The 27,546-nt window shown below is 45.9% G+C and overlaps 1 protein-coding gene across 1 annotated transcript in view; it reads right to left on the bottom strand.

Annotated features, from left to right (window-relative positions):
* Window positions 1–27,263, bottom strand: part of LOC144499246 (uncharacterized) — a 163,272-nt gene extending 136,009 nt beyond the window's left edge. Inside the window, exons 1-7 of the mRNA XM_078221363.1 lie at window positions 27,185–27,263; window positions 26,699–26,960; window positions 14,186–14,300; window positions 5,816–5,906; window positions 5,614–5,729; window positions 2,875–3,091; window positions 1,679–1,804 (exon numbers count right to left, since the gene is read on the bottom strand). Coding sequence (XP_078077489.1) covers window positions 1,679–1,804; window positions 2,875–3,091; window positions 5,614–5,729; window positions 5,816–5,906; window positions 14,186–14,300; window positions 26,699–26,960; window positions 27,185–27,263 — 1,006 coding nt within the window. The remainder of the gene's footprint in view (window positions 1–1,678; window positions 1,805–2,874; window positions 3,092–5,613; window positions 5,730–5,815; window positions 5,907–14,185; window positions 14,301–26,698; window positions 26,961–27,184) is intronic.
* Window positions 27,264–27,546: the final 283 nt, after the last annotated feature.

The following is a 27,546-nucleotide window of genomic DNA, read 5'->3' as shown; positions in this document are numbered from 1 at the left end:
CAGTGGACATTAAAACTGGTCCCCATCAACGAGGACCAGGCATGATCACCCCACTGGTGGAGACAGAAGCCATTGAGGCCCCCCGGTAGGTCGGGGGGAGAGGTGATGCCCCTTGGGCTGTGCCAACCTGCCCACTGCCCACCAGGCACCCTGGCGCTGGGCAGTGCCAGTGTGATCAGTGGTGGTTGCAGGGAGGGAGAAACCTGCTGCGCACTCTGCATTAGGGGTTGGTGGAGTTGGAAAGGAGGAGGGTGATCAGGGCGGGACATGGGGAGGGTGGGTCAGGTTGGACATGGGGGGGCAATCGGGGCTGGACATGGGGGGGTTGGGCTGGACATGGGGGGTGTCGGGCTGGCCATAGTGGGGGAGGATTGGCTGGACAGGGCGGTGGGGGCTCAGGCTGGACATGGGGAGGGAGGGGGAGGTCAGACTGGCCATGAGGGGGGAGGTCGGGCTGGGCAGGGGTTGGGGGGGTCTCTGAGGCTGGCAATCTGGGGTGTTGGGGAAGCGATCGAAAGTCTGGCGATGAGGAGGCCAGCGATTGGTGGGGGCCAGTGCGCATGCGCTGATCTCCCCACTGACAGATCGGTTCATGCGCAGTGGCCCGCTCAGCGCACTGATGCTGGCCTCTCCATAGGGTTCCGTATCCCCGGCCATTGGGCACTTAGCTTTTTTTGGGAGAATTGCCCCTGTGGGGTTGAAGTTACAATCAGATCAACAATCATCCTATGGCGGAGCAGGCTTAGTAAGAAGTCTCACAACACCAGGTTAAAGTCCAACAGGTTTATTTGGTAGCACAAGCTTTCAGAGTGCTGCTCCTTCACCAGGTGACTCACCTAATGAAGGGGCAGCACTCTGAAACCTTGTGGGTTGTGCTACCAAATAAACCTGTTGGACTTTAACCTGGTATTCTGAGACTTCTTACTGTGTTTACCCCAGTCCAACGCCGGCATCTTCACATCAGGAGCAGGCTTGACAGATTGAGTGCCCTACTCCTGCTCCTTATTTGTACGTTCGCATCATGCAGTGTAATGTCGATAAATGTAAAGTCATAGACTTTAGGATGAGGCATAATGGATCAGAATTATAGGTGGGGCAAAATGAATTATTGCTTGTAGAGAAATAATTACACTTATAATATTTCTATGATACTTGGATCAACACGTAAGTGGTTAACACTCAAGTTCACACAAAACAATTTGTTGGCAGAAGCTACAAGCCATCACCAGACAATGATCTAGGTTAGATCTCCTCAATATCTAAGCTCTTAGTGCTCCATGTAATGGTGGTTACAAATGATAACTCCTTAAATGTCATAAGTATTAAGTAAGGCATCTAAGTGTGAGCCAATTTGGACATTCAGTGTCAGAAGTTGATCAGCTGAAAATTCAATAATAAAATTAGGTCCACCATTTTTTCCTGTATTTGGCACACAGGACTGCCAAGGGTGGATAGTTTATACATGTGCAAAGATGATTTGTCCTTCATCCATGAAAAGATTTATAAAGCAAACCATCAAATCAATTATCTGGGCTGTAGATTTGAGTATTCCTTTTTTCCATTACTGACATTACCATTCAATAACAGAGCAGATTCTGATTCTGCTGCAGGATTCTTTGTGATGGAAGGAGGCAAGTGAGTTACAGGTATTTGAAGAAAGTATGACACAATTGCTTACCTGGTGGGCAGAAGCAGCCATCCATATAGTGCTCCTCACACAAGCTACTTGTGTCAAGGTGGGAACAGCTATTCATGCAGGGAGAGCCACTTTCCTTGTAGATCATAGTTGAAGGGCATTTCTTTGCTGTAAAATAGCACACATAATATGGTTAGATGGTCAAATAGATATATACTCTGACATAATACCCGTGAAATAAATATATCTTTAAGAAGCTAGAATCTACCAATAATCTAAAATAAAGCAAATTACTGCAGATGCTGGAAATCTGAAATAAAAACAGAAAATGCTGGATAAAGTCAGCGGGTGTGGCAGCATTTGTGGAGAGAGTAACACAATTAACAGCAGATTCAAAACATTAACTATTTCTCTTTCCACAGATACAGTCACACCTGTTGACTTTTTCCAGTATTTTATGTTTTTATTTCTTCCAATAACCTGCTGGGTGTGTAAATCTAGAGAGAATATTTTTCTCATTTAATACAGAAATAAAAATGCAAAAACTAACATTTCCTTCAATGGTCTTTTAAAAATGCCAATTTTGCAGCGAGAATAAACAGTGTTCACTAAAACTTCATTTATGGTGGGTCATATCTGTAGCAGGTGTCTCGGACTACATCAAGCACAGCAGTCAGAACTTTAATCTAGTATGTAACTAATCTGGAGATACACGGTCCTTTGCTGTGGTTTAGAGATATAGAAAATATCCTTTGAGCATTTTAGTGTCCATACGTTTAGCTTAAAATTGCCAAAGATTTCTTTGGCACAACACCTGATGCAGGAACTAATTAAAGGTTCGATGGTCAAATTATATATATATATAAGTGACAGATTGGAAATTAGGACTGAAGTTGCATGCACAACCGGGTGCTGTGAGCTAGTTAAAAATGAGGCATTCCTTATTTAAAACTGTTGCAAACTCTTCTACCTCCATAAACAAAGTTAAAACAAAGTTAAAAGCTAATTTCATACCCGCAGTGGGGATGAGAACCCATAGATCAGAGATAGCCCAGAACCTCAAACCTGCTCTCCCACTGAACAAGATTCCCTGCTGGGATACCAGATTTACAGAATTCATGAAACTATTTATACTATTTTTGCTTGCTTGGTTTTCTGTTACAGATGCATTCTTCCTCATAACTTTTTAATATTTCACCTCCCTTTTTTGCCACAATGAACAACAACGTGATACTTACGGCAAAATGTCTCTGTTCTCCAATTTTCTGGTTTTCCTCCAGCATGAGAGCATTGCCTGGAATATTCAGAGGCTGTGCTGCACAGGCAGAATGAGTCGAAGACTTTGCTACAGGTGCACATGTCCTGCATGCAGGCCTGTATGTAATGTTCAGTATTTAAGCGGGATTTGCAATCTGCAAATGCGTTTTTTGAGAGGAGATTTTCACAGGCCTCTCTCTGAAAAACATGAGTGCATTATAAAGAATTTTATTGTCTGAAAAATACAGTAGTAACATTAAAAATATGTATTTGTGTGTGAGTTATTGAATATTTGCATGAGTATATGAATTTGCGAGTATACATGAATGTGTGTGTAAATGAATGTGTGCAAAATGGAAATATGTGTGTGTGCATACAATTGCTTGTTCCCATCCTTTTTGGCATATTCACAGAGTTTTTGTTACAAAGTATTCCTTTGGACATCAAAAAGTTATATTCTTCTAAAATGCAAGATGATTTCTGCTTACTCTTGCTGTCCTAAAGGCATTTTTTCAAGATAAAGGTACAGTTGTGAAGGGGCCATCAGCTTTCATCTTATATAAGCATAGATGGTGAATGTTAACCACTCTTCAACTTTAACAGGCATCTCAATTGAACCTATCTTTGTCTTAGCCAATATTAACAAACAGGGCCCAATTTTACTATTGCGCCGCACCCGTTTTTGGGCGTGAAAACTTGGTAAAGTTGGGCGATTAGCGCGATCCGCATCCGTGTCCATGCAGATGCCCACTTCACCAACGCCCGAAGATGGCCGCAATCTGAACTGCGCCCGAAACGGGCGCAACGGCAATTAAAATGCATTTGCATGCATTTAAATTGAATTAATAGGCTGCCCGCCCAATTTTACCAGCATTTCCCCCTTTTACCATCGCGTTCGTCCGTTCAAATTCGGCGCGAAACAGATCTGCTCGACAAAGGTCTGTTTCAGGCGCTGTAGCTTCTGAAGAGGTAAGTTCAGAACTTGCAATGGCTCTCTGACTCAGATCGGTTGCGGTGGGGGGGGGGGGGTGGAGGAGGCATGGGGGGAGGCGGGCCAGATCATTCTCTGATGTGGGGAGCGGAAGGACGGAGGCCTGATCATTCTCTAGTGGGGGGGGCAGGGAGGTGGGTCAGATGTATCTCTGGTGGGGGGGGGGGGGGAGAGAGGGAGGCCTGATCGTTCTCTGGTGGGGGGCGGGGGGGAGGGGTACAGGGAGGAGGGAGGCCCAATCATTCTCTGGTCGGCGGGGGGGGGGGGGGGGGGGGAAGGGAGGCCAGATGGTTTACTGGCGGGCGGGGGGGGCGGGGGGGGGATGCGGAGGGCGGGGAGGAGGAGGGAGGCCAGATCATTCTCTGGTGGGGGTGAGGAAGGAGGGAGGCGGATCAGATGTATCTCTGTTGGGGGGCGGAAGCAGTGGAGGGAGCATTAAGCACAGGTTAAAGAGATGTGTATTGTATGAGGGCACATCCAGGCATCATAAGAACAGGATATGGCGCGCGACTCATCGATCGGCAGTTCTGACGCGCCACAGCGAAAAACCGCACTGACCTCCTCAGAAGACAAACACGGGACACGGTGGACAGAGTACCCTTCCTCGTCCAGTACTTCCCGGGAGCGGAGAAGCTACGACATCTCCTCCGGAGCCTTCAACATGTCACTGATGAACATGAACATCTCGCCAAGGCCATCCCCACACCCCCGCTTCTTGCCTTCAAACAACCGCGCAATCTCAAACAGACCATTGTCCGCAGCAAACTACCCAGCCTTCAGGAGAAGAGTGACCACGACACCACACAACCCTGCCACAGCAACCTCTGCAAGACGTGCCGGATCATCAACATGGATGCCATCATCTCACGCGAGAACACCATCCACCAGGTACATGGTACATACTCTTGCAACTCGGCCAACGTTGTCTACCTGTTACGCTGCAGGAAAGGATGTCCCGAGGCATGATACATTGGGGAAACCATGCAGACGCTACGACAACGGATGAATGAACACCGCTCGACAATCACCAGGCAAGACTGTTCTCTTCCTGTGGGGGAGCACTTCAGCGGTCACAGGCATTCAGCCTCTGATCTCCGGGTAAGCGTTCTCCAAGGCAGCCTTCACGACACACGACAGCGCAGAGTCGCTGAGCAGAGACTGATAGCCAGGTTCCGCACACATGAGGACGGCCTCAACCGGGATATTGGGTTCATGTCACACTATCTGTAACCCCCACAACTTGCCTGGATGTGCAAAATCTCACTAGCTGTCCTGTCTGGAGACAATACACATCTCTTTAACCTGTGCTTAATGCTCCCTCCACTCACATTGTCTGTACCTTTAAGACTTGATTAGCTGTAAAGACTCACATTCCAATCATTATTCATGTAAATTGAGTTTGTGTCTTTGTGCCCTGTTTGTGATCAGAACTCCCACCCACCTGACAAAGGAACAGCCTGTTCCGAAAGCTAGTGGCTTTTGCTACCAAATAAACCTGTTGGACTTTAACCTGATGTTGTTAGACTTCTTAATAGGTTTCCAAGTCAGATCTGAATTGCGCCCAGATTCAGCACTTAGAATCAAAATGGTAAAATCGGGCCCACAGATATGCAATTTTCTGTAAATCAAGTTGTTGCCATAGTTACATTGAATTAACTCTAGCAACTTAAGGACTTTCCGAGCCATAGATACAGACTTCAATACCCTCAGACAAATCAATGAAACTTACATATTGTTCACATAAAGCATTGGTTTCTGTCTCGTGCTCAACGACATCTTCACATCTCTCATTAGGCTGATGGATTTTTTGCAGATTTCCAAAATGAATGGGTGAAAATTGCTGCCCTAAAATTGATGTAAACACAACATTTTAACAGTTAAGATTGTTTAGTTTAGCAAGATTTAAAGAGATTCAAGAGTTCTTGACTTACCATCCACAATGAATTCATTGTATACAGGAAGGCCATTATAATCTCCACAGAGCCCACAGGTCTTATTTTGAAATTTCACATCAAGTTCCACCTAAAATAATGGAATAATAAACCGATTGAAATATGACCAGTAGTTAATTGCATGAGCGAACCTCAGGATTGTCACAGCAAATAATTGTAACCTTAAAATGCCTTCGGCACCAGGAGCAAATATCTCAAACATGGCTGTCAACTTTGAGACAGAACTTAGAAATATAGGGCAGAATTTCACAGCCTCCCGACATGTTTGTAGGCAGGGGTAGACTCATAAAATTTCCTGGGTGGCCACCCATCTGTCTACAAACTGAGGTCCATAAGTAGCTACAGTGAGCACCATATGTACCAGGAGAAAAAAAAGCCTCAGTTGAATATCCCGTGTTCAACCTCTGTGCTTGCCTTCAGCTTTGTTTATATTAGTCTAGAAAGAGACAACAGGGGGTGCCTCCCTCATGAAACTCATCCCTATTTTAATAGGGTGATGCGCGACAATCAAGCACGAGGTACAAGGCTTCAGCAATTGAAGGCTTTTATTGACAAACAATGGAACTATTTAAACACGAGTACACCATTCCAGACTGGAGGGGTCCCGCCTGAGCAGAGGGTCTTATACCTCTCCCAGGAGGCGGGGCCCGACCGGGATGTGCCATAACAGCATCCACCACAGGTATATTAATCCCACAGTGTAAACACCCTAGCCCAACAACAACATTATAACAACCCCACAGTGTCAACACCCTAACCCAACAGCAACATTAGAATAACCCCACAGTGGTAACCAACGATGGTTCACCACATTCACCCCTCCTTTGAAAACAAAGGCCGGCGGGGTGCGAAAACAGACTACATATATACAAAAAAAATCTACAAGTCCAGACGGTCTGGAGGACCGCACCGTCGCTGTGATCTCCTCAACACCGGTTGTGACACCGGAGCAGGTGCTTGCGGTGGCGTTCTCTCCAAAACAACGTCCGGCTGTCCCCTCGAGGACTCCCGGGCCGGTTGACCCTGGTGAAGCGGTGGTGCAGGGGATCTCGGTACCTTCTGTGGTGGCGCCAATCTCCGAGTCTCAGGCAAGCTGTACATGGGAGTATAACTGTTATGCACTGGTCCCGGTGCTGACCGCGCCACGTCCGGGGAAGAAATAAGCGATAAGGGATTCGTGACAGGGGGTATGGGACCGACAGGAGTTGCTACGTCCCCTGCGGGCGCCAGGTCTCGGATCGAGACTGTGTCCTCTCGCCCGTCAGGATATGCCACATAGGCATATTGAGGGTTGGCGTGGAGGAGGTGGACCGGTTCGACCAAGGGGTCGGACTTGCGGGCCCTTACATGTCGCCGCAGAAGGACGGGTCCTGGGTACGTCAACCAGGCTGGTAAAGATATCCCCGAGGACGACTTCCGAGGGAATGAGAACATCCTCTCGTGGGGAGTAGCATTGGTTGCCGTACACAGGAGGGAGCGAATGGAGTGAAGCGCATTTGGAAGGACCTCCTGCCAATGGGAGACTGGAAGGCCTTTGGACTTCAGCGCCAGTAGGACAGCCTTCCAGACTGTAGCATTCTCTCTCTCCACCTGTCCATTGCCCCTAGGGTTGTAACTCGTGGTTCTACTAGAGGCAATCCCGTATGAGAGCAGGAATTGCCTCAAGTCATTACTCATGAACGACAAGCCCCTGTCGCTATGTATATAGCAGGGGTACCCGAACAGGGTAAAAAGATCACGGAATGCCTTGATCACCGTGGCAGTCGACGTGTCCGCACAGGGGACAACAAACGGGAACCGGGAGTACTCATCTATGATGTTAAGAAAGTACACGTTCCGGTCTGTTGAGGGAAGGGGGCCCTTAAAATCCACACTCAGCCTCTCGAAGGGGCGAGTGGCCTTGACCAATTGTGCCCGGTCAGGTCGGTAAAAGTGCGGTTTGCATTCCGCGCAAATCCGACAGCTTCTTGTTACTGACCTGACATCCTCCACCGAGTAGGGCAGGTTGCGGGCTTTGATGAAGTGGTAGAGCCGAGTGACCCCTGGATGGCACAGATCATTATGGAGGGCGTTCAAGCGGTCCTCCTGCATGGTAGCGCATGTTCCGCGCGAGAAGGCATCCGAGGGCTCATTGAGTTTCCCTGGACGATACATAATATCGTAATTATAGGTGGAGAGCTCAATTCTCCACCGCAAGATCTTGTCATTCTTGATCTTGCCCCTCTGCGTATTATTGAACATAAACGCCACGGATCGCTGATCCGTGATCAGGGTGAACCGCTTCCCTGCCAGGTAATGGCGCCAGTGTCTGACGGCCTCCACAATGGCTTGGGCTTCCTTCTCCACCGCTGAATGCCGAATTTCGGGACCTTGAAGGGTGCGGGAAAAAAACGCGACGGGCCTGCCTGCCTGGTTTAGTGTGGCGGCAAGGGTGAAATCAGATGCATCACTTTCCACCTGAAAAGGGATGGATTCATCCACCGCGTGCATCATGGCTTTCGCAATGTCGCTTTTCAAAGCCTTGAAGGCCAATTGGGCCTCTGGCATGAGCGGAAAAGTTGTGGACTTGATGAGCGGACGGGCTTTGTCCGCGTAGTTGGGGACCCACTGCGCATAATAAGAGAAGAAGCCGAGGCATCTCCTCAGTGCTTTTGCGCTAGCGGGCAAGGGAAGTTCAGTAAGGGGGCACATACGGTCTGGATCAGGGCCAATGACCCCGTTTTCCACCACGTATCCCAGGATAGCTAACCTGCGCGTACGGAATACACACTTCTCCCTGTTATAGGTCAGATTCAGGCGAGACGCAGTGCGCAAAAAGTTCTGGAGGTTTGTGTCATGGTCCTGCTGGTCATGGCCGCAGATGGTGACATTATCCAGGTACGGGAAGGTAGCCCGCAACCCGTTCTTGTCCACCATTTGGTCCATAGCACGCTGGAAGACCGAGACCCCATTGGTGACACCAAATGGAACCCTAAGAAACTGATACAGACGACCATCCGCCTCAAAAGCCGTGTATTGTCGGTCCTCTGGGCGGATGGGGAGTTGGTGGTAGGCGGACTTAAGGTCTATGGTGGAGAACACCCGGTACTGCGCAATCTGATTGACCATATCAGATATGCGCGGGAGAGGATACGCATCCAGCTGCGTATAACGATTAATGGTCTGACTGTAGTCGATGACCATCCGGGGTTTGTTCCCGCTTTTAACCACCACGACCTGTGCTCTCCACGGACTAATGCTGGACTGTATGATCCCTTCTTTGAGGAGCCGCTGAACCTCAGATCTGATAAAGATCCGGTCTTCAGCACTGTAACGCCTACTTTTAGTAGCGATGGGCTTGCAGCCTGGTACCAGATTCTTAAATAAAGAGGGTGTGGTGATCTTTAGTGTGGAAAGATTGCATGCGGGGCGCTTTGGACGATTTGGAGGCTGCGGCTGATTCCCTACTGCCAGCGAAGGGAGTGGCCCACCGTACTGTAGGATCACACTCTTCATGTGGACCATAAAGTTTAGTCCGAGGAGAATTGGTGCACAAAGATGCGGCAACACAAGGAGCCTGTATCGCTCGTAAATTGTGCCCTGCACCTCCAGAGTTACCACACAACGTCCTTGGATCGGTACAGACCGGGACCGTGATGCCATAGAAATTGTCTGTTTGGCAGGTAGAACCCGGAGTCCACACCTCTTTGCAGTGTCAGGGTGAATAAAACTCTCGGTGCTCGCACTGTCAAACAGACAATACACAGTACGACCATTTACCTTAATGTTCATCATTGAACAGTCAAGCCTGTGATGCTTAGCCTGGTCCAGGGTGATCGACGCCACCGTTGGCCCTTGGACGTCACTGCAGGCAGCCGAGGTTGATGCTGAGGACCCCTGCTGGTCGCTCCTGGTCGTCGTCGACCAAGATGGCCGCCCCCATGAATTGCACATGGGTGAGGACGCCAAGCGTAGCGACTCCTGGTGGTCATCCTCCTCCTCCGCCAGCCACAATGGCGTCGTCCTGGGCTCGCACGTGGTCGGACCTCGTGGGTACTGCGACGCCGATGGAGATTGTCTCCGTTCTGGAGGGTCACAGGCTGCACTGCCGTTCTTGGGCTTCGATCTGCAGACTTTCGCGTAGTGCCCCTTTTTACCGCACTGATTGCAGATCACCGTTTTAGCTGGACACTGTTGCCGTGGATGCTTGGCTCCTCCGCAGAAATAGCACCGCGGGCCGCCTGGGGCTGCCGCCGTCGTCGGGTCGATATGGGAGCGCGAGCCCGTGGGGCGAGGAGGGATTTGTGACTGCTCCTGCCACGTTGTCTCCATGTGGTCTTCTGGATACAGGGCCAAGCTTTTCGACGCTGCCTCCAGCATCTCAGCCATCTCCATCGCTTGGGTCAGGTTGAAATTCCCTTTCTCCAACAGCTTGAGCCGGATGTACGAAGACCCTACCCCTGCCACAAACGCATCTTGGGCGAGGTCGTACATGTACTGCTCAGCCGACACAGCTTTGCAGTCGCAGCCCCTGGCAAGCTGCAAGAGCTCATTGGCGTAGTCCTCCATGGTTTCGCCCGACTGCCGACGTCGTGTAGCGAGGAGGTAACGAGCGTGGATCTCATTGGGTGGTCTCGTGTATCGCTTTTTCAAGAGCTCGAGGGCCCTCGGGTAAGTGGTGGCCGCACGAATCGCGAGGTAGACAGTGTCGCTTACCCTCGCATGGAGGACCTGGGGTCTGTCGTTATCCGTAGTAACTGCTGCAGAGGCTGCCAGGTAGTCCTCGAAACACTTCAGCCAGTGGTCGAAGGTGTTAGAGGCGCCGACTGCACGTGGATCCAGCGTCAGACGCTCTGGTTTTAGCATTTGCTCCATACTCTCTTTTCTGTCGAGAGTTTCGTGTTTGTCAATAAAATTGATGCGTGACAATCAAGCACGAGGTACAAGGCTTCAGCAATTGAAGGCTTTTATTGACAAACAATGGAACTATTTAAACACGAGTACACCATTCCAGACTGGAGGGGTCCCGCCTGAGCAGAGGGTCTTATACCTCTCCCAGGAGGCGGGGCCCGACCGGGATGTGCCATAACAGCATCCACCACAGGTATATTAATCCCACAGTGTAAACACCCTAGCCCAACAACAACATTATAACAACCCCACAGTGTCAATACCCTAACCCAACAGCAACATTAGAATAACCCCACAGTGGTAACCAACGATGGTTCACCACATAGGGTTTCTATTTTTAGTCACTGTCGGGTAGATTTCGCTGGTTTATGAAATTCAGTAATTAGGTGTAGGTGAGAAAAGCTGATTCCATGTGGTTTGGGCCTTTACAGTACTGCTAGTCTGCAAAGAGAAGCAGAGGTGTTTCTGCAAGAGAGGTCTCTGCAAGGGCAGTGCCCATGGGACAGTGCCAGCCTGGCTGTACCCATTGGGCAGTGCCAGCCTGGCCATGCCAATTTGGCACTGCCCATCTGGCACTGCCCATCATACACCCTGGCAGTGCCCAACAGGCACCCTGGCACTGCCTACTGGGCACTCTGGCACTGTCCACCAAGCACCATTTCTCTGATGGGGCAGAGCTATGATGGGGAGGGAGGGAACTTTGCAGGGGTGGGAGGGAAGGGGGGATCTCTGCAGGGGTGGGCGGGGAAGAGGGAACTCTGCAGGAGTGGGAGAGAAGTGGGAAATTCTGCAGGAGTAGGAGGGAGGGAAAGGAAGTCTGCCTGGGTGGCGATCAGGATAGGAGGGTGGAAAATCTGCAGATGGGGGTGATTGGGGTAGGAGAGCTCAGGAACTTTTTGCATTAAGTGCCATAAGATTGCAACTGACAGCTTGCCCAAAACCGGTACGATTCTCTCCCATTTTCTTGCTCGTTCAGCACTTGGAATTTTTTTTTGTAAGATCGCACCCTTAGAAATTTTGGGGGGAAATCCCACCCTATATGTAGCACAGGACCATATCATATCTTACGTATAATGCAGTACAGCGAATACTGTGGGGTGAGTGAAAACGTGTGTGCGAACATTGTGATGCTGGACTAAACCGCACCTATTGATTCCGATACAACCAGCTTGCAATTTTATGCTGTTAGCTCATTAATATATTTGCAGCATGCAGCCAGCATTAACCACATTGAGTGACTGACCCAAAATCATGAGAGACTAGTGCCAGTTAAAACTTGCCTGCACTGTTTAAAGACAAAATGCATCTAATAGAGGAGGAGCAATGTGGCTGCAGCAGGTACTGCAAGTGGTTCTGATGCATAATAGTGGAAAGATACGGCAGATAGCAGGTTCGAAGATTTCCCAAAGTTGTATTCGAAGTCTTGGTCAAAAAACAGCAGAAGAGATGTGCTTTATTTACAGGCGACCGAGAGGCCCCTCCAGATAACTCTGTGTAGATAATGAAAGCAGCACCAGGATGCAGTGCTGTAAAAAGTTCAATGGCCTCACAAGAGTGATCAGGGTCAATAAATGCATCTTCAAATGTCATACTTAGCACAGAGGATGATGGGTTGGAATCGTTGAAAGCAATCCTCTCAGTCTCAAGATACCACTGTGGTTCATGTGGTGTAGATGCACCCACAGTGCTGCTGGGAAGCAAGTTTCAGCATTTTGATCCTGTGACAGTGGAGGAAGTGCGATATTATTCCAAGTTGGGGCGTGTGGCTCAGAGAGAAACTTGCAGATGGCGATGTCCCCATGTGTCTGCTTGTCCTTCCAGGTGGTAGTTAGTGCAGGTTTGGAAGGGATTATTAAAGGAGCCTTGGTGATTTGCTGCAGTGCGTGTTGATGTTGTCACAGTGTTGTTACTTTTTGCCTTTCCATAGCAGTTTAGTACTACTTTTTTTTAGAATCCCTACAGTGCAAAAGGAGGCCATTCGGTCCATCAAGTCTGCACCAACAACAATCCCACCCAGGCCCTATCCCCATAACCCCACGCATTTACGCTAGCTAGTCCCTCTGACACTGAGGGGCAATTTAGCATGGCCAATCCACCTAACCCGCACATCTTTGGACTGTGAGAGGAAACTGGAGCACCTGGAGGAAACCCACGCAGACAATGTGCAAACTCCACACAGGCAGTGACCCAAACTGGGAATTGAACCCGGGTCCCAGGCGCTGTGAGGCAGCAGTGCTAACTATTGTGCCACCCCTACTGAGTGGCTTGCTTGGCCATTTCAGAGGACAGTTTGGTTGAGAACCTGAAGAGTGGCCTTCACTAAGGGCTTTAGTGAACGAGATAGGTTTTATTTTACAATTGATGACAGTTATCTGGCACCATATCTGATTTTTAAAAAAATAACCAGTTGAATTAATTGAATTTATATTCCACCAGCAGCTGTGGTGTTTAAGAGACAGTGTTAGGAGGAGCAATGATCTGCAAACTGACGTGAATCAAATATCTGACACAGATTAATGTCATGATTTGCCCGCTCTGCACATTTCTGGTGGAAACTCAGTGCGCACAGAGAAACACCTTACCAATATGGCATCTGGTGTGGCTCTGCACACATTCTGGACCTCGAAGACCACTCATAGAACCTAAAAATAGGTGTAACGCAACTGAATTTTGCACCTACTTTGTAGTTTGCCGAAACTGACACACTTAGTACAAGACGAGTGTGTTATCTACAGCATGCACTATAGCAAGCCAGTGTAATTTATAGAGAATAGCACTTACTGTATATGATTTACTGTATAGGAGCGACAGAGGTTGAGAGGAGACCTGATAGAAGTCTACAAAATTATGAAAGCCATGGACAGAGTGGATAGTCAGAAGCTTTTTTCCAGGGTGGAAGAGTCAATTACTAGGGGGCATAGGTTTAAGGTGCGAGGGGCAAGTTTTAAAAGAGAGGTACGAGGCATATTTTTTACACAGAGAGTGGTGGGTGCCTGGAACTCGTTGCCGGGGGAGGTAGTGGAAGCGGATACAGTAGTGACTTTTAAAGGACGTCTTGACAAGTACATGAATAGGATGGGAATAGAGGGATATGGTCCCCGGGAGCGTAGGGGGTTTTAGTTAAGTCGGGCAGCATGGTCGGTGCAGGCTTGGAGGGCCGAAGGGCCTGTTCCTGTGCTGTAATTTTCTTTGTTCTTTGATATAAACATATTCTCACAGTTAGACAGTGTAGTGGTTCCACAGGGCTGTGATGTATCCAATGATTTTTCTTTCGTCAAAACACTGTGCAGTGTGAATTCATGATTACTCTCAATGTCTCACCTGTACCCTTCTCTTATTTTATGCCACAAATAATGTATTTCTCTTCTTCTAGCTTATCACATCTATTCCAGTACAACAATTATATGCTGGGACACATTACATTCTGTTCATAAAATGTTCTCCAATGTTTGTACTTACCATAAGAGCATCTTCTCTATTCCACATTAGAGTCAACCCAAATTTTCCATAAAGCTTCGTGTAATGAGTGGTTTGCTCTACATACAGACCAGGTCCAAAGTAGGGGAGTGACACTCTAAAAAATAAAAGTTAAAAACACATTACCAGACTTCATGCATTAGACTCACAGATGAAGTTCTAAAATCAGTGGCAATTGCTCAGTCCCAAACTGAGAATCCTGATATTCAGAATCAGCACAATCTTCTTCCCTGGATGAAGGTGACATTTTAGTAACTTGGCTGTTCAACTTCCAGACACAAGATCAAATTCTGCTTAGAATGGTGAGATAAATGGCTCTTCTGTAAGAGTTTGAAGTGAAACAAGTGCAGCTAGTTTCAACCAAGGTCCAACCGGGACTGGCACAAATAGGTCATTGTTTGGATTTTAGTGCTGCAATCATATTCATAGTTTTTTAAAAATTCTTTCACAGGTTGTGGGTTTCACCATCAAGCTGGCATTTGTTGCCCAGCCCAACTGCCCTTAAACTGAATGGCTTACTAGGCTATTTCAGAAGACAGATTAGAGTCAACCACATTGCTGTGGATCTGGAGTCACATGTATGTCAGACCAGAGAAGGACAGCAGATTTCCTTTCTCAAAGGATGTTAGTGAATCAGTTGGATTTTGATGAACCAAAGATGATAGTTTCATTGTCATCATTACTGAGGCTAATTTTCACTTTCAGTGAATGACTAGCCCAGTGACATTATCACTGCACCACTGTGCCCACCCACCCACCCCGCCGCCCACACCCCCCCCCCCCCCCCCCCACCCCCCCCCCCCCGCCTCCCTAATATGGTAGGATCTTCACAGATGCATTTTTACACAACATTTTGCAGTCACATTGATCCCTGTGCTCAATAAGCAATAGGCAATGGCTGGAACCATGAATAACTTTTTGACACAAATTAAAACATTCGTCAGAACTCTACCACCTCATCCGCCACAAAATCAGAGTGGGCGAGGGTCTGACAACACAAATCTCCGTTGACCTGGGGTGGGAATTTCAGGTCTCGCCCAAGCAAGGCCATAAAAATCTCGCCCTTATCTTATAAATGAGTTATTTAAAATGTAATACTGATGAGAAATGTAAAATGCATCAATTCTGTCAGAATACAAGATATGGACAAGTTAAGTTGCTACTTCAGATGCTACTTCAGTTGCTAGTAGCAAAGATTATGAGGGGCATGGACAGAGTGGATAGTCAGAAGCTTTTTCCCAGGGTGGAAGAGTCAATTACTAGGCGGTATAGGTTTAAGGTGTGAGGAGCAAGGTTTAAAGGAGATGTACGAGACACGTTTTTTACACAGAGGGTGGTGCAGGGAATAGAGGGATATGGTCCCCGGAAGGGTAGGGGTATTCGTTCAGTCGGGCAGCATGGTCGGTGCAGGCTTGGAGGGCTGAAGGGCCTGTTCCTGTGCTGTAATTTTCTTTGTTTGTCTTTGTTCTTTGTCTTTGTTGTTCAGTGTTTATATGACTGCCATTGTTTACTTGATATATGTACATGCAATAAAAATCTAAATACTAAAGATTCAAAGATTGTCAGACGAAACTGTAACTGAACAATGGGTGGCCTTTAAAGAGGAAATAGTTCAGGTACAATCAAGATGTATTCCCACAAGGAGGAAAGATAAGGTAAACCAATCCAGAGCTCTCTAGATGATGAACGTTATACAGAGTAAAATTAAGCAGAAAAAGACAGCACATGACAGGTGTCAGGTTTATAATATAGCTGAGAATCAGATTCAATATTGAAGGTCCAGAAGGGAATTGGAGAAACAAATTAAGGCAACAAAGAGAGAGTGAGAAGAAACTGTCAGCTAACATAAAAGAGAATCTAAACATTTTTTATAGGCATAAGTAAAAGAATGGTAAAAGGAGTGGAGCCAATAGGAATCTAGAAAAAGGATTTACACATGGGGCAGAGAGCATGGGGAGATACAGATGAGTACTTTGCAAATGTCCAACAAGAAAGAAGATGTAGTCCAACTCGAGGTGAAAGAGGAGCACTTCATGGCTTAGAAATCGATAAAGAGGTAGGTTGGCTGTACTTAAAGTTGATAAATCACCAGGACCAATGAGATGCATCAGTGGATACTGAGGAATGGAAATTATGGAGGCACTGGCCATAATTTTCCAGTGTTATTTCCTTATTTGGGTAGTCAGTAACATCTGATATGAAAAATGATCAAAACATCGGGAAGCCAATAAACGAGCTTTGAAAACAAACCTTCTCAAAAATGTTAGACTCCTTTGAAATAAGAACATCTCGAAGGAGAGGATTAGATTATTTAAAGTGCTACATCTGGTCACCATTGCTATCTGGATGTAAAAGTTGGAATATAAAGCAGTTAACAGAAGACAAATTAGTGGAGGACATGCTGTTGACTACATCTACGGGGATGAAGTGGAAATGATCGAGAACTTCAAGTTTCTAGGTGTCCAGATCACCAATGACCTGTCCTGGTTCCTCCATGCCGACACTATAGTTAAGAAAGCCCACCGATGACTCTACTTTCTCAGGAGGCTAAGGAAATTTGGCACGTCCGCTATGACTCTCACCAACTTTTACAGATGCACCATTGAAAGCATTCTTTCTGGTTGTATCACAGCTTGGTATGGCTCCTGCTCTGTCCAAGACTGCAAGAAACTACAAAGTGTCGTGAACGAAACTCAGTCCATCACGCAAACCAATCTCCCATCTGTTAACTCTGTCTACACTTCCCACTGTCTCAGAAAAGCAGCCAGCATAATCAAGGACCCAATACAGCCCAGACATACTCCCACTTTCTTCTGTCAGGAAAAATATACGGAAATCTGAGATCAAGTGCCAACTGACTCAACTGACTCTTCCCTGCTGCCATCAGATTTTTGAATGGATCTACCTCATATTAAGTTGATCTTTCTCAGCACCTTAAGTACGATGTAACACTACATTCTGCACTCTCCTATCCTTCTTTATGTACAATATGCTTTGTCTCTAGAGCGTGTAAGAAACAATACTTTTCACTGTAATAATAAATGTGACAATAATAAATCAAATCCAAATCAAATCAAAAGGCATCAGAGATATGGCTTCTGAGACGTATGATAAGGATTAGTTGAACAACACATACAACCAATGAGGAAGTTTTGAGAAAAGCAGGCACACAGTAACTTTTTCAGATGATCACCAAGGGATAACTGTAATTCTTTGGGCACATGCTTGGGAGAGTGAAACATAGAAACATAGAAGATAGGAGCAGGAGGAGGCCATTTGGCCCTTCGAGCTCTCTCCGCCATTTATTATGATCATGGCTTATCTTCCAACTCAATAGCCTAATCCTGCTTTCTCCCCATAATCTTTGATCCTATTTGCCCCAAGTGCTATATCCAGCTGTCTCTTGAATACATTCAATGTTTTGGCATCAACAACTTTCTGTGGTAATGAATTCCACAGGCTCACCACTCTCTAGGTGAAGAAATGTCTCCTCACCTCCGTCCGAAATGGTCTACCTTGAATCCTCAGTCTGTGACCCCTGATTCTGGACTCCCCCACCATCAGGAACATCCTCCCTCTACTGATAGACCTGTTTGAATTTTATTAGTCTCTATGACATCCCCCCTCATTCGTCTGAACTCCAGCGAAAACAATCCTAACCTCGTCAATCTTTCCTTATACATTAGTCCAGCCATCCCTGGAATCAGCCTGGTAAAACCTTCGCAACACTCCCTCGAGAGCAATAACATCCTTCCTCAGAAAAGGAGACCAAAACTGCACACAATGGCCGTGATTCTCCCATCGTGACCCGCAACTTTTCTCTTGGGTCGGGGTGGGAGATGCGCGTTGCAGGCCGTGAACAGGGATTTGCGTATGCGCCGGGAACGCATGAACATCTCCCAGAGCCGGTGAACAGTTGCCGGTCAGACCACGCTGGAAACTGGTGGGAAGGCAGGTAAGTAATTTAAATCTTTTTTTAATATGTTTTAAATATGTTCATTTTCGGGACCTTTCAGGTCACGATTGAATCTCCCAGCCCGCCAGGAGTACTTTATTCTGGTGGGGTTCAGACTAGCTACCCATGTTCGGGGAACTAGCGGGAGACCCTGCCGGAATTAAGGGGGGGCAATCCGCGTCCCCAGTGGGTCGGGCAGTGGGGGGCTGGTGCCCCCTGGGCATGGGCACCCTAGCAGTGCCCGCCTGTGTCCCCTGGCACTGCCCAAGAGGCAAAGTGCCCATGCCCAGAGGACACCTTGAGGACAGGGGACAGGGCCTATTGTGGGCGGGGCCTGGGGCGATCAGCGGGGGTGAAGGATCCCGCTTCCACGCTGCATGGGGATCAGTCCGGGATGGAGAGAGGGCAGTGATTGGCGCGGGCAGGGGGGCTGGTCTGCTGGCAGGGGGGGGCCTGCCTCCCGGGAGGGGGTCTGACCCTGGGGGGGACCAACGGGGGGAAGGGGTTTGCCAGAGTGAGGGGGGTGGAGGGATCGCCACTGTTGGGGGGGTGGGCTGTGCATCGGCGCGCTCCAGGAATGGGTGGGTCAGGGCTGGCCTGGGAATTGCTCTGGAGCCACGATCGGGCCTTAGTGGGGGCTCGTGGGGCAGCACTGCAGGGATCCTGGGCTGGTCAGTGATCAGGCTAGGCAGAAAATGGGACGTCTGACAGATTGGGACCACTACGCATGCGCAGAGTTCCAGAACTGTCAAACTCCGATGTGAATAGGCCCCACCTCCCTGGGTTTTTAATGATAATCTCGACTGGGACCTCTGCAGTGCACAGAGTGCGGAGATTCAGATCAGAAGCTGATCTGACAAAACAGTCAGGATTTAGAACAGTTTTCCTGCCAATTCAGCATTTTTGGGAGAATCACCCCCAATATCCTAGGTATGGCCTCACCAAGGCCCTGTATAATTGCAACAGCACATCCCTGCTCCTGTACTCGAAACCTCTCGCAATGAATGCCAACATATCATTTGCCTTCTTTACCGCCTGCTGCTTACCTTCAATGACTGGTACACCAGGACACCCAAGTCCTGCTGTACACTCCTCTCTCAATTTACAGCCATTTAGGTAGTAATCTGCCTTCTCTTTTATTGCTTCCAAAGTAAATAACCTCACACTTATCCAAATTATACTGCATCTGCCATTGATTAGCCCACTCACCCAACCTGTCCAGATCATTTTGAAGGATTTCTGCATCCTCGTCACAGTTCATCCTCCCACCCAACTTGGTATCATCTGCAAACTTTGAGATGTTACATTTTGTTCCCTCATTCAAATCATTAATATATATTGTGAATAGCTGGGATCCCAGCACCGATCCCTGTGGCACCCCACTAGTTATTGCCTGCCAATTTGAAAAGTACCCATTAATTCCTACTCTTTGTTTTCTCTCTGCCAACCAGTTTTTTATCCATCTCACTACACTTCCTCCAATCTCATCCACTTTAATCTTGCATGATAATCTCTTGTGCGGGACTTTGTCAAACACTTTCTGAAAGTCCAAATATAGCACATCGACTGGCTCCCCTTTGTCAACTCTACTAGCTACATCTTCAAAGAATTCCAACAGATTTGTCAAGCATGATTTCCCCTTCATAAATCCATGCTGACTCTATCTGATCCTGCCACTGCTTTCTAAATGCTCCACTATAAAGTCCTTGATAATGGATTTGAGAATTTTCCCCACTACTGATGTTAAGCTTACTGGTCTATAATTTCCTGTTTTCTCTGTACCTCCCTTTTTGAATATTGGAGTGACATTAGCTATCCTCCAATCTGCAGGGACTGTTCCCGATCTATAGAATCCTGGAAGATGACCATCAATGCATCCACTATTTCTAGAGCCATTTCCTTAAGTACACTGGGATGTAGATTATCAGGCCCTGGGGATTTAGTCACTTTCAATCGCATCAATGTTCCCAGCAGCATTTCTCTACTAATATTGATTTCCCTCAGTTCTTCCCTCTCACGAAATTGTGCATTCTCCAACATTTCTGGCATCTAATTTGTGTCCTCTTTTGTGAAGACAGAAACAAAGTATGTTTTCGGTTACTCAGCCATTTCTCCGTAATCCCAATTATATTGTACCTGTTTGCATCTATCTGTGCGATTAGTTCATCCACTTTATTGCAAATACTCCGCTCATTAAGGCTCAGAGCCTTTTAGCTTGTCTTTTTAACATTGTTTGCCTCGCTCCCAATTTTTTTTCCATAGCCCTGTTTGAACTTTGTTCTTGGTTTCTCTGTCTTATCACTTTCCTTATTCCCTTTTCTACATTTTGTTTTTGTCTTTGCTCCCTCCTCTGATCCCTTACATAGGTTCCCATCCCCCTGGCATATTAGTTTAAACCCTCCCCAACCGCTCTAGCAAACAGTTCCCCTCGGAGATTAGACTCAGTCCTGCCCAGGTGTAACCCGTCCAATTTGTGCAGGTCCCACCTCCCCCGAACTGGTCCCAATGCCCCAGGAATCTGAAACTCTCCTATGACACCATCTCTTCAGCCACGTATTCATCCGATATATCCTGTCATTGCTACTCTGACTAGCACATGGCACTGTTAGTAATCCTGAAATCAGTACCTTTGAGGTCCAGTTTCTTAACTTTCTTTCTAGCTCCCTGTATTCTGCTTTTAGGACCTCATCCCTTTGTTTTACCCATGTCGTTTGTGTACCACGACCACTGGCTGTTCACCCTCCTCCTCCAGAATGTCCTGTACCCACTCCGAGACATCCTTGGCCCTAGCACTAGGAAAGCCACATACCATCCTGGAGTCTTGTTTGCGGCCGCAGAAATGCCTGTCTATTCCCCTTATATTTGAATCCTCTATAACTATTGCACTGGCACACTTTTTGCCCCTCAATGCTGCAGCAGAACCAACAAGTTTGGCTGCTGCTGCTTTTCCGTGTGCGGTCCTTCAATATCCAAAATGGTACATCTGTTTTGCAGGGGAATGGCTACAGGAGATTCCTGCACTGCCTGCCTATCTCTCTCTTGCTCTGTCTGGTGGTCACCCATTCCCTTCCTGCCTGCAGAGTCTGAGCCTGTGACGTGACCACCTCTCTGTATGTGCTATCCACGATACTCTCTGACTTGCGGATGCTCCACAGTGTCTCCAGCCGCTGCTCCAGCTCTGAAACTCAAGCTTCCAGGAGCTGTAGCTGGAGACACTTCCTGCACACATGCTGACCCAGGGGACTGGAACTACCTGACCCAGCCTGCCACATGGAGCAAGAGAAGCAAACCACGGCTCAGAGCTCTCCTGTCATGTCTTACCCCTTTAAATTAAACTTTTGAAAGTTGTTTTGTTTTAGATTACATCTAATTCTCTCGGTCCCTTCTTTCCTGCTCCTCGTGACTACCGAATGTAACCTTTACAAACTATAAACCACAGAAATTATACAGAAACATTATTGTAGAGTGCAACAGCAACAACTACGATGCAAAGAGAAAAAAGAAAATAGAAAAACTACTTACCAGTCACCAGCCAATCGCTTACCTGCTGCCCTGATGGCACGGTTTGATTTCCTTCTACCTCTCACTTGCCCTCGAATCTCCCTCCCAAAAATTTGCTCCTCCCAAAAATGAGCAGCTCTTTCCCCTCAGCACCAAATTTCCGCTCAGCTCCAAATTCCCGATACCCTCACTCTGGCTGTAATCTCACTCTGGCTGCAGTCTCTCTCCCACTGGCGTGCGCAGGCTCACTGGTCCTGCGCTTGCTAAAACCACTGCCTTATATACAGCTGAGGTGAGCTGGGGTGACTCACACACGAGTCTAAAATTCCTAAGTGTTCCTAAGTGAAACTAAAATATCAGATAGTAATGGATAACATTGAGGATAGCTGAGCACGAAGAAGACAAAGAAGGAAATAAATTAACATATTAAAGAGGAAAATAGGTGTAAGATTTAAGAACAACGCCAAGAGATTGGCAGATATCAAGGATCATGAAAGTTGAAGTATCATGACTGTTAACATAGCACCTGAAGAACAGAATGGATAGATGAGGGTAATACTATTGATGTGGTGTACATGAACTTCCAAAAGGCATTTGATGAAATGCCATACAACAGACTTGTGAACAAAGTTACAGTTCATGGAATAAAAAGGACCTACATACAACATAGCAACCTGGATGCAGAATTGGTTGAGTGACAAGAAAGCGAGTTCCAGTGAATGGTTGTTTTTTGGACAGTAGAAAGGTTTATAGTGAGGTTCGCCATGATTAGTGTTAGGACCCCTGTACTCTGATATATATTAATGACATAGACTCTGATGCATAGTCACAATTTAAAAAATTGCAGATGACATCAACTTGGAAGTACCGTGAACCATGAAGAGGAAAGTGATAAAAAAGTGTTAAACTTCAAAAGGACATAGACAGGTTGGAGGGATGGGTAGATAAGTGGGAGATAACATTTAATGCAAAGAGGTGTGAAGGGGATTCAGGAACAAGGGGATCTAGGGGTACATGTGTATGAATCATTGAAGGTTGCAGGACAGGTTGAGAAGGCAATTAATAGATCATATGGGACTCTGGGCTTAGTAAATAGGCACGTAGAATGCAAAACAAGGAAGCTTGTCCCGTTATATATTAATGACATAGATTGTGGTATGCAGGGCATGATTCCAAGATTTGCTGATGATATGAAGACTGGAAATGTTGTCAACTATGATGAGGATGGTCTTGAATTTCAAAAGGGAACAGACATGTTGGTGGATCAGGCAGACAAGTAGCAGATGAAGTTCGATGTAGAGAAGAGTGAAGTGATTCAATTTGGAAGGAAGAATATGGAGAGACAGTATAAAATAAAGGTGATGCAGGAACACAGGGACTTTGGTATATATGTACATAACTCATTAAAGATGGCAGGGCACGTTGAGAGAGCAGGTAACAAAGCATATATTATCTCAGGCTTTATTAATAGGGTCATTGAGTACAAAAGTAAGGGGGTTATGTTGAACTTGTATAAGACACTATTTAGGCCTCATCTGGAGTACTGCATCAAGTTATGGGTGCCATACTTAAGGAAGGATGTGAAGATATTGGAGAAAGTACCGTAGGGATTCACAAGAATGATCCCAGAGATAAATAACTGTAGTTACGAAGATAGATTGGAGCGATTGGGGTTGTTTTTCTTGAAGAAAAGAAGGCTGAACTTGATAGAGGTATTCAAGATCCTGAGGGTAAACAGTGAGAAACTGCTCCTACTCAAGAGAGCATCAAGAACTAGAGAGCAAAGATTCAAAATAATTAGCAAAAAGTGATGTGAGGAAAATGTTTTTCACACAGAGGGTGATTGGAATCTGGAAGGAACTTTCTGAGAAGGTGGTTGAAGCAAGTTTGATCAATGTATTCAAAAGGAAATTGGATTGCTATCTGAAAAAAGAGAATGTGTAAGGTTTTAGAGATAAGGCAGGGGAGTGAGACTTCCTTGTCTTCAACTTTGATTAAAATAGTTAGATCTGGAGAAACATTTGAAATGTCTAACCTTTGCAGCAGTGGAAACATTCTGTGTCCGCCCCCCCCTCCCATCACCCCCCGTCCCCCCCTCCCGCCCCAGTTTCCCATCTCTGTGAGAACAGGCTGGCGATATATATGATTTAGGAATAATACAGTCGATTCCCCAGGTTTACTGTTTTATTTACCGTGCATGCAAGCGCTGATTGAAATGTGCTTATTCCATTTCTAAATTTTGCTTTGGGTTAAAGTAAGTGCCAAAAGCTTTACGAATGGATTCAAAATCTGTGATGGACTCCTGCACACCCTGCCTTGGGAAAATATCATGTGTTACCTTAGTCCTGTAAGATACATAAAGAAAGGAACTGATTTGAAACTTTGACTCCTTTTCATGAATACTTGATACTGCTCAGAACCAGAGAAAATGGCGTTTCCATAACTCCTACTGCTGGCCTCTTTGTGGGGCCTCGGGCAGTCAAACAGGCAGGGTAAGGGCAGAGACTGCACACTAGGTATGATCATCGTTACCTCTCTCCATGTGCCTCCTTCATCCACTGATTTTTTTATGAGCTGCTTTCAAAGTTTTCTTCACTCTGTAGTTCCTTCAATATCTTTTCAGCTGCCAACATATTCTGAGATGGTCCTTTTATCTTGGATTCTAGGCTTGGATCTTGGTTAGTAGACAGACTATTGAAATATTCTGATATTTGCTTAATACTTCTTTATACTACATCTAAACTGCTTACACAATAGACATGTTGCTCCTACGTATAATTCCAACTTCTCTTTAAGAGTCTAATACACGACTGTGGGATCCTCTGGATGGTTTGCATTAGTTAAAAGGCTTCATTTGATGTCACTGGACCATCATCATCTCAAATAGCATACCCCATCTGTCAACACTTTATATTACATCTTTATTTTGTCCCCTACTGTGAAATTAAGTATAATATAGCTTTGATACAAAAAAAAGCCCAATCTTCAGTGTAGGCACAGTGAGCAACTGCCTCTTTCTGTGCCATAACTTTTCTTTAGTTCTATGGTTGATTGTCCCTTCACATACTCTCAGAACAGCTCCAGCATAGGTTAGATGCAAAATGAAGCTCAACTGGCACACTGTCTCAAATGTTTTAAACCAAAACATGTTCTGATTCAGAGGCAAGGGTGTAATCTATTGAATCATGACGATATGGATGACATGGGAGAGTAAAGAAAGACAGTCTCTGTTAATGGACGCTGTCATCCTGCTTGTACATAAATAACAACTGACTCCTGCCTGTACAAAGATATCTACAGTCCTCCGGTTCATTCACAAACACTGACTATCCTTCTGTTCAACCACATATACACTGAATGTACCTCAAACCAAGCATAAACAATGACTATCTCCTGGTGTGACCAAACACATGGAGTGCCCACTGTTCATCCACACATACATTGCTTCCCTGTCGAAACCTGCAAAATGACTATCTACATGTCCATTCAAAGACATTTAGGGCTCTCCTATCTAGCCAAAAGCTGAAAGTCTCACTGTCCACTCACAAATCGATCAACCTATGCTCTAATCACAAACGCTAAACATCACTATATCTATCCCCATATATGACCACCTTCATGACCAGAAAAATGAATTGCTTTCAGCCTAGACACAGACACTGACTATCCTCCTGTCCATCAACCTGAAGTGACTGCACAACTATCTATCCACAAACATTGACTATCTTCCTATTCATGCACACATTATGTGACTGTCCACTTGTCCATCCACACATACTGAAGGACCTCCATTCCATCCACACACATTGACTGTCTCCCAGTCCATCCACACACACTGACTGCACTTCATTCCAACCACAAACACTGACTATCCTCCTGTCCATCCACACATACTCACTGTCCTCCTGTCCATTCACACACACTAACTGTCCACCTACACAAACTGATTGCCCTGTTTGCTCTATCCATAAATGCTGACTGGACTACTGTCCTCCTGTCTATCTACACACAGTGAATGTCCTTCTCTCTATCCACACACTGACTACCCTCCTGTCTGCCAAGATTATATTGTCCTGTACATCCTTCTCATTGCCCCCAAACATTAATTTTCCTTCTGTTGACCTCAATTTTGTGCAGTCATGAAATCTAAATTTAGTGTCCTTATTTACTGTGTATGGTACATTCAAACTGAATTGACATTAGATAGGCCATATCCAACATAAATTAGACTCAAAATCCAGGACTAACTCGACATTGCCCTTCTCCAATACCTTACAATAGAATATGAACTCTTACTTCATTTTAGCACATATACTATTTAGGACAGTTTAAAAATAGATACCTTTAGGTTATCCAATCTTTCTGGAAATGCCTCTTTACTGCCCAATTGATGATTTGGGATTTACAATTGCTCAGAGCGGCCTTTGATGAGGGGAGAACTGGAAGAGTTCCATCACCATGCAATGACCCTTTGAATGGGATTATGTGGATGTCAGGATATGACTGGTTCCCGCCTGATTAATTGCCCTTCCAAGGATTACAATCTTAGTTTACACTAGGGAGATGGTGGAGGCTACAAGTGCTCAATGTAAGAACATGTGAGCCATTGGTGAGAAACAGGGTTGACAACATATTTGGCAGTATTTCTTTTAGCTGCTGACATTTATACCTTCGTTCGCACAGAAGGGTGACCATTTGGTTCCTTTGAACTGCAAGAAATCAAATAGATGAATTTTCATCTTCAACCAATAATTTGGTCACATCCCAAAAATAAAACCTATGAGTCCACCTGCAGAACAACCACCTGTTTGGTGACAAAATTTTATCCAAATGACTTTAGGAAAGGAAGTTTAGGACAGGAAGAAACACAAGGTTGGGAGAGAAAATGCAATTTAAAGCTATAATTTGTTGATGAACATGTTACTGCTTGGGTCGAACTATGGGGAACACAGGCAACCTGAGACCCAAAGACTGCCCTGGCACTGATGTAAAATGCATAAAAATATACATCGTTCAAAATATTTTACTGCTTCACTTACAGAGCTCCATTGACGACCACTATTTTAGATGTCATGTAAATCACAATATCCTTGATTGTTGTTGTGACGTAATGTATCATCGGATGCTCTTTGGAGATTGTACGCTTAACTTGAATGGAGAAATCCTTATAGAGTGGATTACAGTCAGACACAAAATTATAGTCGCAAGTTCCAGGAAATTTATAAACATCTCCATCGAAGGTTTTAAAGTGGTTGTTGCCCCAGGTGCTGCAGACATGATCCTTGTGGTTCGGTAATCTGGCTGAAAAACACAAATTCTAAAATTTAGCAATGAAAGAGAATTGGCTGCCATTTGGGCTCCCAGTATTCAAAATAAGGTCAAGTAAAATAAAACTTCTCTAGTTTTTTATAACTCTTTGCAATGTGTCTATCTCTTATCCTTTGTATGTCTCTAATACAGTGCCAAATCAAACAGATTATTGCTATCCTGAAAAAGAGTCATTGTTCCCAATTTTTCACACTCACCATGTTTGATTTCCACACAGAAGGTATATGAAACAGCCCATGTTAGAATCCCTATACTCCACAGACTCCCCGGCCCCATGGTAGACCGAGTTCGTGAAGGCCAAACTTGAAATCTTATTTCACACAGACATCACCTTACCTTTTAAGCTATCTGTCCAGGTCATAAAATTTAATGAGGTGTGGTTGTTATCATTTCTTCCTATCAGTGTACGTGTATGGCTGCTTTAAATAAGTATCTTATCATGGAAATCTATGTGCAGGAAATGCAAGAGCACAAATTATTTTCCTAATTGTAAAATTGACACAGGACTTTATGTTGAAATCAAATTAGGTAATGATGCCATCAAATAATTTGTAATAGT

The sequence above is a fragment of the Mustelus asterias genome, chromosome 9 (assembly GCF_964213995.1).
Source record: "Mustelus asterias chromosome 9, sMusAst1.hap1.1, whole genome shotgun sequence".
Classification (NCBI taxonomy): domain Eukaryota; kingdom Metazoa; phylum Chordata; class Chondrichthyes; order Carcharhiniformes; family Triakidae; genus Mustelus; species Mustelus asterias.
This window is presented reverse-complemented; position numbering and strand designations above follow the sequence as displayed.